General features: G+C 42.2%; 1 protein-coding gene across 2 annotated transcripts in view; it reads right to left on the bottom strand.

Moving 5' to 3' along the window:
* The window catches only part of ITGAX (integrin subunit alpha X), a 28,567-nt gene that overhangs the window by 5,888 nt on the left and 9,971 nt on the right, over positions 1 to 12,708 (bottom strand). For both annotated transcript variants that reach the window (XM_055341170.1, XM_055341169.1), the window contains exons 15-23: positions 11,254 to 11,384; positions 10,966 to 11,123; positions 10,672 to 10,826; positions 9,833 to 9,964; positions 9,665 to 9,738; positions 9,315 to 9,456; positions 371 to 487; positions 202 to 281; positions 35 to 118 (exon numbers count right to left, since the gene is read on the bottom strand). In XM_055341170.1, coding sequence (XP_055197145.1) covers positions 35 to 118; positions 202 to 281; positions 371 to 487; positions 9,315 to 9,456; positions 9,665 to 9,738; positions 9,833 to 9,964; positions 10,672 to 10,826; positions 10,966 to 11,123; positions 11,254 to 11,384 — 1,073 coding nt within the window. The remainder of the gene's footprint in view (positions 1 to 34; positions 119 to 201; positions 282 to 370; positions 488 to 9,314; positions 9,457 to 9,664; positions 9,739 to 9,832; positions 9,965 to 10,671; positions 10,827 to 10,965; positions 11,124 to 11,253; positions 11,385 to 12,708) is intronic.

Here is a 12,708-nt window from a genome sequence, read left to right as displayed (position 1 = left end):
CAATCAGAATGATAGAGAGACTGTGGTATGGTACCTGCTGATCACTGTGTAGACAGCATACTTCACCACGAGCTCCAACTGAAAGGTGCTCTTGCTGGTCCTGGGAGTGTTATTTTCACTGGAGAAAGAGGAGGAGCCTAGTTGGCAAGGACCCCAGAGGAGGAGGCCAGGGGCAGGGAGGTCTAAATACTCCCAGCTCACCTGCTCACATTAGCTGTCAGAAGCAACCGGTCTCCCAGCATGGCCTTGGGAGAGACGTCAAACGTGACTGTGAAGGTGATCTGAGGAAGAGGCAGGAATAAGGGAGGTCACCAAGGAGTGAGACAGGGCAAAGGCAGGGGAGCTGGGGGTGGACAGAAGCAAGGCTGACCTGGGCACCTTCACGGAGGATGAGGTGGTTGATGCTGCAGCGGGTGCTCTGAGTACCCTGGCCCTGGGCTGGGACGCCATCACAGGTCAGGCGTGGGGAGTGTGGCTGTAGCTGGCTCTAGGCAAGGGCAGGTGAAAAAAAGGCAGGTGAGCATTTGTTCATGTTCCAAAAGGACTCCACAAAGTAGTGACAGTTTCCTGGTATCTACCTTAAAATAATGTTTTTTAAAAAATCCTCAGGCACTTAAAAAAAATCCTTAGACACTATCTGGTCAAACTTCTTCCTAATAGAAATGCCAGATTCATTAGAGTTTACCCCCTTTTTATTTATTATTCTTTTTTAAAAAGCTTTTTATTATAGAAAATTTGAAACACTCAAAAATAGAGAGAGAGACTAGGTAAGTCAATCCCCCATGTTCCCATCACTCAATTTTAATTACCAACATTTTTCGGCTCTTGCTTTATTCAGCTCTTTGCCATTATTTTTTCTGAAAAATTTAAAGCATCTTCTGAATATCATATCATTCTATCCAGAAATACTTCAACGTATGCCACCAAAATATAAGGGTTTTGTTTTTTGCATTTCTTTATTTTTTTAATTTAAATCCAATTTAGTTAACATATACTGTATTATTAGTTTCAGGAGTAGAATTTAGCGATTCATCAGTTGCATATAACTAACCCAGTGTTCATTATGTCAAGTGCCCTCTTTAATACGCATCATCCAACTACCCCATCCCTCTACCCATTTCCTCTCCCCTCAGTTTGTTCCCTATAGTTAAGAGTCTCTTATGGTTTGCCTCCCTCTCTGTTTTCATCTTATTTCATTTTTCCTTCCTTCCCGTATGTTCATCTGTTTTGTTTCTCAAAGTACATATATGAGTCAGATCGTATGGTATTTGTCTTTCTGTGACTTATTTTGCTTAACATAATTCTCTCTAGTTCCATTCGTGTCATTGCATAAGGCAAGATTTCATTCTTCTTGATGGCTAATATTCCATTGTATATATACACCACATATTCTTTATCAATTCATCTGTTGCTGGACATCTGGGATCTTTCCATATTTTGGCTATTGTGGACATTGCTGCTATAAACATTGGAGTGCAGGTGCCCTTTCAGATCACTATGTTTGTATCCTTTGGATAAATACCTAGTGATGCAATTGCTGGGTTGTAGGGTAATTCTATTTTTAACTTTTTGAGGAACCTCCATACTGTTCTCCACAGTGGCTATACCAATTTGCACACCCACCATCAGTATAAGAGAGTTACCCTTTTTCCACATCCTCACCAACATCTGTTGTTTCCTGAGTTGTTCATTTTACCCATTCTGACTGGTGTGAGGTGGTATCTCATTGTGGTTCTGATTTGTATTTCCCTGACTCTAGGTGATGTTGAGAATTTTTTCATATGTCCATTGGTCATTTGTATGTCTTCTTTGGAGAAATGTCTATTCAGTGCCCCCCTCAGTGCCCGGCACTGAACAGGCACTTGACGGGATGAGCAAGTGTTGTGTTGTTCTGTATGTTGGCAAATTGAACACCAATAAAAAATAAATTTATTATTTAAAAAATGTCTGTTCATATATTCTGCTCATTTCTTAACTGGATTATTTGTTTTCTGGGTGTTGAATTTGATAAATTCTTTATAAATCTTGGATACAACCCTTTATCTGATAAATCATTTGCAAATATCTTCTCCCATTCCATAGGTTGCCTTTTAGTTTTGTGGACAAGGTATTTTTTTTAGCATAGCCACAAGACTTAACACATCCAACAAAATTAACAATAATTCAATATCAACTAACATCCAGGTCATATTCAGTCTTCTTCAGATTTTCTCCAATAATGTTATTTTACAGTTCATTTTTATTTATTTTTTAAAGCTATTTTTAAAATGAATATCCAATGAAAGTCCACACATCGCTTTTGGTTGACAACATCTACCAGCATATTCAATGATAGGGTGCTCACCCCTCACACAGTCAGAGTTTGCCATTCCTAGTGCATTAATTCATACATAAGTCAAAATATGCTCCCATTGGGAATAGTCCTAGCCTAAGAAAGACAAAGGAGATCAACCAACCAAATGGAAGATGTAAACCTAGTTTGGACGTTGATTCAAATAAACCAGATGTAAAAAAAAATTTTTTTTGAGACAACTGAGGAAATTAGACTATGTTCCAAATATCAAGGAATCATTCATTTTATTGAATGTGATACATTTAGGTAATGTAAGAGGTACCCACTGTCTAGAGCTTTAGAGTGAAATAAGGAGGAGTACAAAAACATGATGTCTGGGTTTGTTTTAAAATACTTCAGCAAAGGGGAAAAAACTCAGATGAAATAAATGTGGTAAAATGTTGATAATTGTTCAATCTGAATAAAAAGTTTTGGGGAAGTTTGTTGAGACTACTTTCTATTTTTATTAATGTTTAACATTTCATTATAAAATTTTTGTTAAACAATCTATTTCTCTTTGACTCCCTATTGTCCTAGTTATATCTTCTAGAATAGGGGTTGCCAAATGACAACTCACCACCAATTTTTATAAATAAATTTTTATTGGAAGATAGCTATGCTCATTCATATGCATAATGTCAGTGGATGCTTTCACTTTACAAAAGCAGAGTTGAGTAGATGTAACAGGTACCATGTGACCCACAATGCTGAAATATTTGCTATCTAGTCCTTTATAGAAAATAGGAGAAACAGTAGCCAAAGGATTAACAGGAATAACAAGTGCAACGACAACATTTTACCCAAATTTTCTTCTCTGAATGCAGTCTGCTACCATGTTTCTGTACATAACAATCTTGCCTGACATCATGATAATAAAATAGTTGATTTAGTGGTTTTTCAGAGTCTTGAGGCCTCATCAAGAAACTGTCCAAAACTGATCAGGACCACTGAATGTCTCTTTGGCCACATGCAAATGCACAACAGATGAACTTTTGACGTAGAAGGGCCTGAAACTCTATCTTCATATCATGCTAAGGATGTCATTTTCTGGTCATAGATCACATGGCAGCCTATGTAGAAGCTTCTCACAGTACAGGTAATAAAATGACTTCAACCCTCCCCTATTTATTAACTTCCTTTATCTGATCCTAAAGTTGTGTAGTTCCTCTCCCCTATAACCAGACCCCTTCTTTAATTGCCTTTAAATATCCCTGATTCTCTCTTTCCTTACTCAATATCTCAATGATTGGCCTGGCTGCATGTTGGGGATATGGACTTGTATTTGGTTACAAATTTGGCAAGCTAGCAAGGAGCTCTTTGCTCCATTCTCCACCCAGTAACAGGAGTTTGGTGATGAGTCCAAGCAGCTGCCCAAGCTCTTTTGTCCTAGAGACCATCTCTGGGATACCATCCCAATTTGGCACCACTGACTTTCCATGTTTAATTTAATTCTTGTGACAAGAAAACAGCTTTGGTTTGAACAGACATATTTTAGTGCATATTTTGTGTGTGATAGCATGTGAGCTTATTTCTTTCCTCCTATTCATTTGCCTCCAAATAGGGAGGTTTGGTTTGGCTTCTAAGCCTCTGTTTCTTGCTTAATTAAGAAAAATTTGGCTAGAGGGACGCCTGGATAGCTCAGTGGTTGAGCATCTGCCTCCAGCTTGGGTTGTGATCCCGGGGTTCTGAGACTGAGTCCTGCATCAAGCTCCCCACTGGGATCCTGCTTCTCCCTCTGCCTATGTCTCTGCCTCTCTCTGTGTGTCTGTCATGAAAAAATAAATAAAATCTGTAAAATAATAATAATAAGAAGAAGAAGAAGAAGAAGAAGAAATAAATAAAAAGAAAAAAGTCTGGCTAGAAAGCCAGTTGGTTCAGTCAGTGAAGCCCCAACTTTTAGGGGAGGAACTAATGCTCACAGAAGTATTCTGGGCTTCATTTGGTATGTTTGCTGCTGCAGCTTTTGGGACCAATTTTGCATAAAATTGGTCATGTTCTAGTTAGAAAATGGGAAATGACAATTTAATTCTTGCATGCAGCTCTTTGGGCTCTATTGTTCAAAATTGGGTAATATTTAGTTATGAAACTATGAAAAAAGTTATTTTTTACAACACAGCTTGGCCACAATATTCATTAGACTCTGGAGAAGAATGGCCAATTGATAGATTCATAAATTATAATACCATCTTACAATTAGATTTTTGTAAAAGGGAAGGAAATGGGATGAAATGCTTTATGTTTAGTCTTTTATGCTTTTGTATCTGAATAAGCTGGCACAGAAAAGATGTAAAATTTTACTTCAACAGCACGGTAACACTAAAAACCTCTTGCCTGATGCTAACTGGAGAAAAGAGGGTGACCTATTGATTACTGAATTAAGCCCCAAGGGGGTGCCAGAGTGGCTACCGTTCCCAGCAGCCCCATTCTGAATAACTTGAGCCACAAAGGGACCCTGAACCAGGCCCCCCTACCTTGGGGGCCCAGAGGTTGGAGCAATCTCCCCTTCTTATACCCAACAGGCTATTCAATTTAGTCAGGGAGTCACCCATTCCTGAGGAGGGCAATATCTGCTAAGGCAACTCCCAGTTGGATGCTTAGATGCTGGAGGACTACCTGCAGGAATGATTTGAGTCCACTCTCTATTTTTTACTTCAAATTTGTTTACTTGGAAAAACAATATGCTTACTTATAGAGATGATCCCAAGAAAATGGAAAATTTGTTCTCTACTCTTGCCTCCCACAACCCCACTTGGACACATGCACAAAATCTCTTAAAGACTCTTCTCACTTCCAAAGAATATTGCATGATGCCAGAAAAGGCTAGAGAAGCTAATCCACTGCATCCTGAAACCCCCAATAGTTCCTTAAGAGCTGTTGATATGATGGCCATTGCTACTATGGATCCCAACCAGAATGTCAACACTGGAGACTGAGATTAGCTTGAATACTATCAGGATTATATTTTGGTTGAACTAAGAAAAAGGGTCCCAAAGCAAAGAAGATTAAATAAAAGTCAAGAAGTTAAGCAAAAACTGAATGAGAAGACTTCAGAATTTCTTGAATTTTTTAGACACATCAGAAATGCACTGATACTGATCTGGAAGCACCAGAAAATTTTTAAATGATCAATATGGGGGAGAGGCTGAGTTAAGACAGCCGAGAAGTAAGGACATTGTAAGCTTGTCTCATCTTTCAAACACAACTAGATAGTTATCAAATCATTCTGAACACCCAAGCAATCAATCTAAGGTCTGAGAAAACAAAACTGCAAGTCTGCAAGTAGAAAAGCAACCACCTTCTGGAAGTAGGAGGTTCAGAGAGTTGATTTGGGGGAGATAACTGGGGGGAGGAGAGAGAGCCCTTCTTATGAATACCACAAAGAATTATAAGCAACAGAGCACAACATCTGAAATTTTAGAAGTCCGCCACCACCACGATTTTGCCTGACTTAAAGATGCTCAGGTGAGGAAGCAGGACAGAGAGCCAGAAGTGGACAGCAAAGTCTGAGGATCCCCTGGGTTACAAGAAGAATGGGTGGCGTGGATGTGCTGCTCTGTTCCCAGGCATAGAAGCAGAGACTCCAACTAAGGACAGGGAGCCTGGGCACTGGCTCTCTTGTTCTACCTTGACATAAACTCTGAACCACAGGGAAATTGTGCACTTTCCTGACAGGGTCCCGCAAAGGGCAAAAGCCTGGTGAGACCTGACCCCACAGGATTAATGCTGGTCCATGCAGCAAGCATTCTTAAAATTTGGAGTTCTGAAACCCAGTCACATGCCTGAGATAAAACAGCTTAGAAATAAGCAGGGTGAAGGCAGGAATCTGAAGGAAGCCAGGGACACAGAGGAGTGACTGACAGCTCTTCTGTGAGGGACTCCTGATGAGGGAAATGTAAATTCTCAGCAGTAGAGCTAGAAAGCAAGGAGTAGCCATTTTCATCCCCACCCGCAACCCCCACCCCCATCAGCCCTGAAAGCCTTCAGGGAGCAAAAACAGTGCCACCTAGTGATATCTGGAGCCCCTTACAGCAAGCCCCACACCGGGAGGCAGAAGCCCATTTCCACTAGGGCAAGACCACTTGAGAATCAGCACAACCGGCCTCTCCCCCAGAAAACAAGCACAAACAACTCACTCACACAAAGTTTACTGATCATAAAGGGCTGAAAAACTTCAGGTCTAGGTGAAATAGGAACTAGCTTCCTTTTTATTTATTTTTATTATTTTTTCAATTCTTTTTATTATCTATTATTATTTTCACTTTAATTTTTTTAATTTATTTTATTTTTTCTTTCTTCCCTTCTTTCGGATCTAGCTTCTTTTATTTTTTTTTAAGATTTTTATTTATTTATTCATAGAGACACAGAGAGAGAGGCAGTCACAGGCAGAGGAAGAAGCGGGCTCCATGCAGGGAGCCCGATGTGGGACTTGATCCCGGGTCTCCAGGATCACATCCTGGGCCACTGGCAGTGCTAAACCATTGCGCCACCGGGGTTGCCCCGCTGCGCCACTGGGGTTGCCCTGGATCTAGCTTCTTTTAAAAAGCAGACCAGAACACACCCAGAATCTAGTTTTGTTTTTTTGGTTTTTTTCTTTTCTATTCTTTCCTTTTCTTTTCTGAACAAAATGAAAAGACAGAGAAATTTACCCCAGAAAGAAGGAACAGGAAGTGGAACTGACAGCAAGGGATTCAATCAATACAGATACAAGATGTCTGAACTAAAATTTAAAATAACAATTATAAGAATACTAGCTGGGCTTGAAAAAAAAGCATAGGAGACACTAGAAAATCCCTTACTGCACAGATAAAAGAACTAAAATTTAGTCAGGCTGAAATTAAAAATGCTGTAACTGAGATACAAACTCAAATGGATGCCATAAAAACTAGGATGGATGAAGCAGAGGAATGAATCAGTGATATAGAAGATAAAATTATGAAAAATAATGAAGCTGAAAAAAAGAGGGAAAGAAAGGTAGTGGATCACAAAGGCAGACTTAGGGAACTCAGCAACCTATTAAAATGTAATACTATTCCTATCATAGGAGTTCCAGAAGATAAAGAGAGAGAAACAGAGGCAAAAGGTTTATTCAAATTGTAAGCTGGAAACCTCCCTTATCTGGGGAAAGACAGACATCAAATATAAGAAGTACAGAGAATTCCCATTAAATTCAACAGAAGTCAATCATTGCCAAGGCATATTATAGTCAATTTCACAAGACACAGACAAGGAAAGAATCTGGAAAGCAGCAAGGGGGGGGAGTCTTTAACCTACAAGGGGAAGACAGATCAAGTTGGCAACAGAGCTGCCCATAGAAAGTTGGCATGCCAGAGGAGAGTGGCAGGATATATTCAATGTGTCGAATGGGAAAAATCTACAGCAGGAATACTTTATCCAGCAAGACTGTCATTCAGAATAGAAGGAGAAATAAAGAGTTTCCCAGACAAAAACTAAAGAAGTTTGTGACCACTAACCAGCTCTGCAAGAAATATTAAGGGGGGACCCTTTGAGTGGGGAAAAAAAGACCAAAAGCAACATAGACTAGAAAGGACCAGAGAACATCACCAGAAGCATCCATTCCACGGGTAACACACTGGAACTAAATTAGTCTATTTCAATAATCACTCTGAATATAAATAGACTAAATATTCCAATCAAAAGACATAGTGTATCAGAATGGAGAAAAAAACAAAACAAAAACAAGATCCCTCTATATGCTATCTATGAGAGACTCATTTCAGACCTAAAGACACCTGAAGATTGAAAGTTAAGGGATGGAGGGGTGCCTAGGTGGCTTAGTTGGTTAATTGTCTGCCTTTGGCTCAAGTCATGATCCCAGGGTCTTGGGATCAAGCCCCACACTGGGCTCCCTGCTCAGCGGGGAGCCTGCATTTCCCTCTCCCTCTTCCAGTCCTCTTACTTGTGCTCTTTCCCTCTCCTGCTCTCTCAAGTAAATAAATAAAATCTTTTTTTAAAAAAAGAAGAAGAAGAAAGTGAGGGCTGGGAGAGCCATCTATCATGCTAAGGAACGTCAAAGAAAGCTGGAGTAGCCATACTTATATCAGACAAATTAGATTTGTGTGTATGTGTGGGGTTTTTTTTAACTTAAATTCAACTCAGTTAACATATAACATATTATTAGTTTCAGGGGTAGAATTTAGTGATTCATCAGTTGCATATAACACCCAGCGCTCCTTCCATCAGATGTCTTCCTTAATGTCCATCACCCAGTTAACCCATCCCCCACCAGCAACCCTCAGTTTGTTTCCTATAGTTAAGAGTCTCTTATGGTTTGCCTCCCTCTCTGTTTTCATCTTACCTTATTTTTCCTTTCCTTCCCCTATGTTCATCAGTTTTGTTTCTTAAATTCCATGTATGAGTGAAATCAAACAGTATTTGTCTTTCTTTAACTGACTTATTTCGTTTAGCATAGAGGGGGTAGATTTTAGGCTGACTTTCCTGTCTCCTGTTTTGGCTGTCTCTTCAATAAACCCTTTCCTTGCTCCATATTCAATACTTCAGTGATTGGATTTGCTGTGCATCAGGCATATAGACTTGGGATTGCTTACCAAAGTATGCAAAGCCCCGATCTAGAGTAACCAATAAATTCAACTCTTTCTTCTACAGAACAATGTTTAAAATATTGGAAGGTCAAGATATGCTTTCTTTAAAAGAGGAATATTGATATGATGTGGGATACAAAGAAATTTAAGGCAGAGTCCCTTCTCTCTCCACATTAGCAGCCTCGTGGGAACTCATTCCTGGTAGTCAGTGTCTCCAAAATGCAATACCCAGAGTTGAACACAGTATGAGCCAAGGAAAGCCCCAGAAACACAACCATATCCATCCAACTATGATCAGCTCAGACCTCCTGGCTTACAAGAAGCTGCTAAGCAATGGCAGCACCTGCCTGAGCTTTGAACCCAGCACAGGAGTTTCGACTGATCTCCAGCCATCAGCTACTTTCTTCCCCAGAAAGAAATACCTTGCTCTCTACCACACGTCGATAAGACAGCCCTGGTGGGTAGAAGAAGGTGACTGTGGTTCCATAGGAGTCCTCACCATCATTCCACACCATCACGTTCATGTTCAGCTCCAAGGTACTCCCCACCACCAGGGTCTGCAATCTAGGTGTTAGGGGAGAGGGCAGGAGATGATTCTGGGACTGGGGCTAGAAAAAGTCTGGGGATGAAACAAAGTGGAGAGGTAGGAGAGAAATGGTGGACAGGGTTTCTGAGCACAGGTTAGAAATGTTAAGGAGAGCCAGAACAAGAGTTCCAGGTTCCAGAAGAGGAGCTGAGGAACCCAGGCAGGTCTAAGGCAATGGTATCTCACCCTGAGAAGTCAAAGGAAATGCCAAGGTCATCCTGGCAGACATGGTCAGTTCCACAATTCTTCTCAAAGGGGAGCTGAGAGGAGAGGGAAGGCAAAGCAGGGTTTTCCCCAAGATCTGGAGACCACATCCTCCACTCCCTTCTGGAAGATTCCAATACCAGGACTTACAGAGGCTGTGAAGTATCTCTGAGCATCCACAGCCAACATAGGCCGAAGGCTTCCAAAGGAAGGGATAGGCTTGCCCACCAGGGAGAAGTTGAGACGCAAGGTGATGGGGGTGACTGTGTCCTCCACACAGGCCTAGAGGATGGACATTGAAGACAGCAGTGGCTAAGGAACGCATCTTTATAGTCACTAGCTGTGTCCTGTTCCCTCATCTGTAAAATGGGTTAATAATGATACCCAGCTGTGCTCAACTGCTGCAATTCTACCATGTAGAACCTCTGTTTTGCCTGATTTCTGCCTTAAACTCCTTCCCCACAGCATCCCACATGGTTCACTCATTCTATTCAGGATCTTCCCAAAGTTGACCTGATCCAAGAGGTCTCCCAACATTTTCTCTCTTCTCCTCCCTATCTTTTTTCATAGCATTCATCATTACCTGACATCTATTATCTAGGAACTTGATTGTTTTTGGCCTTCTCTCAGAGTTTCCTGTTGGCATGACTGTTTTGTCCACTGCCATATCCCCAGGGCCTAGGACAGAGCCTGTCTCAGAGAAGCAACTCCTAAAAGAATCACAGCACTTCACTCCATAGTTTTCTGAAGTAGTAATACTCTCCTAAAATCCAGGTGTGTAGCCTCAGCAGTTGTAGAGGGCCCATCCATTTATTCATTTGCTCACTCACTTACTCATCAGCTAACAAATGTTATGTACCTCCTGCATCCCAGATCCTGTGCTGGGGCTAAGCCACAGTGAGAGTCAGAACACACCCTGTTCCTTCCCTGCCCAGGCCACTGCCAGCCTCAGAATCTCTGCCATATGCAGGATTCCGAGGTCCCCTTACCAGGAGGAGCAACTTCACAGTCTCACAGTACTGTCTCAGGCCAAGGACTTGCACACGAGTCAGATTCCGGGTCTTTGTCTCCTCAAAGATGGCACGGGGACTCTGGCGGCCCGGGTCAAGAGTCAGGTCAAAGGTCACAGAGCTTTGGAGGTCACCTGTAGGGGAAAGGAGGGGATGAGGGCTGAGAGAGCCAGGAACTCCCCAGGTGAACAAGGGTCAAGGCAAGAGACAGGTGTCCTGAGCTGAGGGACTCTAAAGGTCAGGATTTCTTGGGTCAAAAAGAAGAGGACTCACCCAGCCGATTCTTGGGACTTTCATAAATATGAAGGCAGACATTGGCATCACCCAGTGCCTTGACAGAGGAAGTCTTTTCCCGACACTCAGATATAGACCTGGCTATCTCTGTAGGTTTGAATTGTATGCTCATCCACACCCTGAGCACAGGTCTGGTCCTATGGGCAGAACACTGAGCTGAGGGCAGGCCCTTGGTCCCAGGAAGACAAACTGGGATAGGAATGAAGAGGCTGGAATCCTAGGCAGACTTAGAATGATCTGGAAATGTCTGAGGAGGACTTTTCTCACCTGAGCAGCAGCACTTGTCTCTGGGCACCCACAGCCAGGTCCACCAGTCCATCCATGGTAAGGTCCTGACCCCCACTCAGTGACTGCCCAAAATGCTGGAGGCTGGGGGAGAGCTGGGAGCCTGAGATCCTCTGAACAGAGAGGAAAAGGCAAGTCAGGTTGATGGAAACAAGTTGGAAATCAGCAACAAAAGGAACAGGAAGGGGCAGCCCCGGTGGCGCAGCGGTTTGGTGCCGCCTGCAGCCTGGGGTGTGTTCCTGGAGACCCGGGGTCGAGTTCCACGTCGGGCTCCCTGCATGGAGCCTTCTTCTCCCTCTCCCTCTGCCTGTGTCTCTGCCTCTCTTTCTGAGTCTATGAATAAATAAATAAAATCTTTAAAAAAAAAGGAACAGGAAGGTAGGAATGAGGGAGACAGAAAGAAGAGGTGAGCAGTGAAAAGATGTCACCAGTAGTACCTATAAAGAGGAGTGGGGTAGGGAAAGATGACCAAAGAAAAGGAAAGATCCCTAAGACATCGATAAAGAAGTTGTGATTGAAAGATTGGCCTGGTGACCTATGTCTCATTCATTCATTCATTCATTCATCTACTTAGTCTCAGGTCCAGTTCTGATTCCTCTCTTGAACTATGAGGCCTTGGGCCAGGATTCGATCTTACTATGCATCAGTTTCCTCATCTTTCACATGGGGATAATGCCTTAGAGTTTAGCTGTGAGTAGCAAATGAATTAATGCATATAGTTCTGTGAACAGCAAAAGTCACTAGTCGCTGATTATGATGAGTATTACGGCTAGAAGAGAACTCAGGGTTCAGCCAGCCCCACTTCCCACTTTGCAGACAGTGTTCAAGGCTACACCACCTTTAAGAGGCCAACTCCAGACCTAAAATGAGATCCTCTGACCCCATGCCCAAGACCCCTTTTGCTCCCCAGGGCCACCCTATCTCTTCAGAGGACAAGGAGGGAAAAAGTTGGGATGAGGCATGGCTGTACCCGTAAGAAAATTCTATGCTCTGGAAACTTGCCTCCTCTGTGAGTTCCTTCTCTTTTATTTCCATTGCTCTTAAAATGACCAATTGCTTGGATAATGTGCCCTTTAAAATCCCTGGGTGCTGCTGAGACAGGCAGACATTAAGCATAGTAACAATAAAATAAAAGAGAAATTTGCCAACTACTAAGGATGTCTCGAAAGGAAGAGGTAGGTAGAGATAGTACAAACTTGGTCAAGTGGCCTCATGCTCAGGAAAGCTGATCTTACCACCATATCCTCAGGTTGGTATGTAGGCCCAGTGGGGAAAAGACAAGTCCTTCCCAGTCAAGTAATGTGATGGGATATATCATGGCAGGAAGGAAGAAAATCATGGTGGACCAGCAAATCTGGAAAGGCCTCCTCTTGGAGTCAACCCTTTCTGTTATAACTCAAGTGGTATTTTCAGTTGAGGGTGTTCATAGATATGCAA

Source organism: Nyctereutes procyonoides, unplaced genomic scaffold, assembly GCF_905146905.1.
Source record: "Nyctereutes procyonoides isolate TBG_1078 unplaced genomic scaffold, NYPRO_anot_genome, whole genome shotgun sequence".
NCBI classification, from domain to species: domain Eukaryota; kingdom Metazoa; phylum Chordata; class Mammalia; order Carnivora; family Canidae; genus Nyctereutes; species Nyctereutes procyonoides.
Note: the sequence above shows the minus strand (reverse complement) of the source record. Positions and strands in the feature narration are given on the sequence as shown.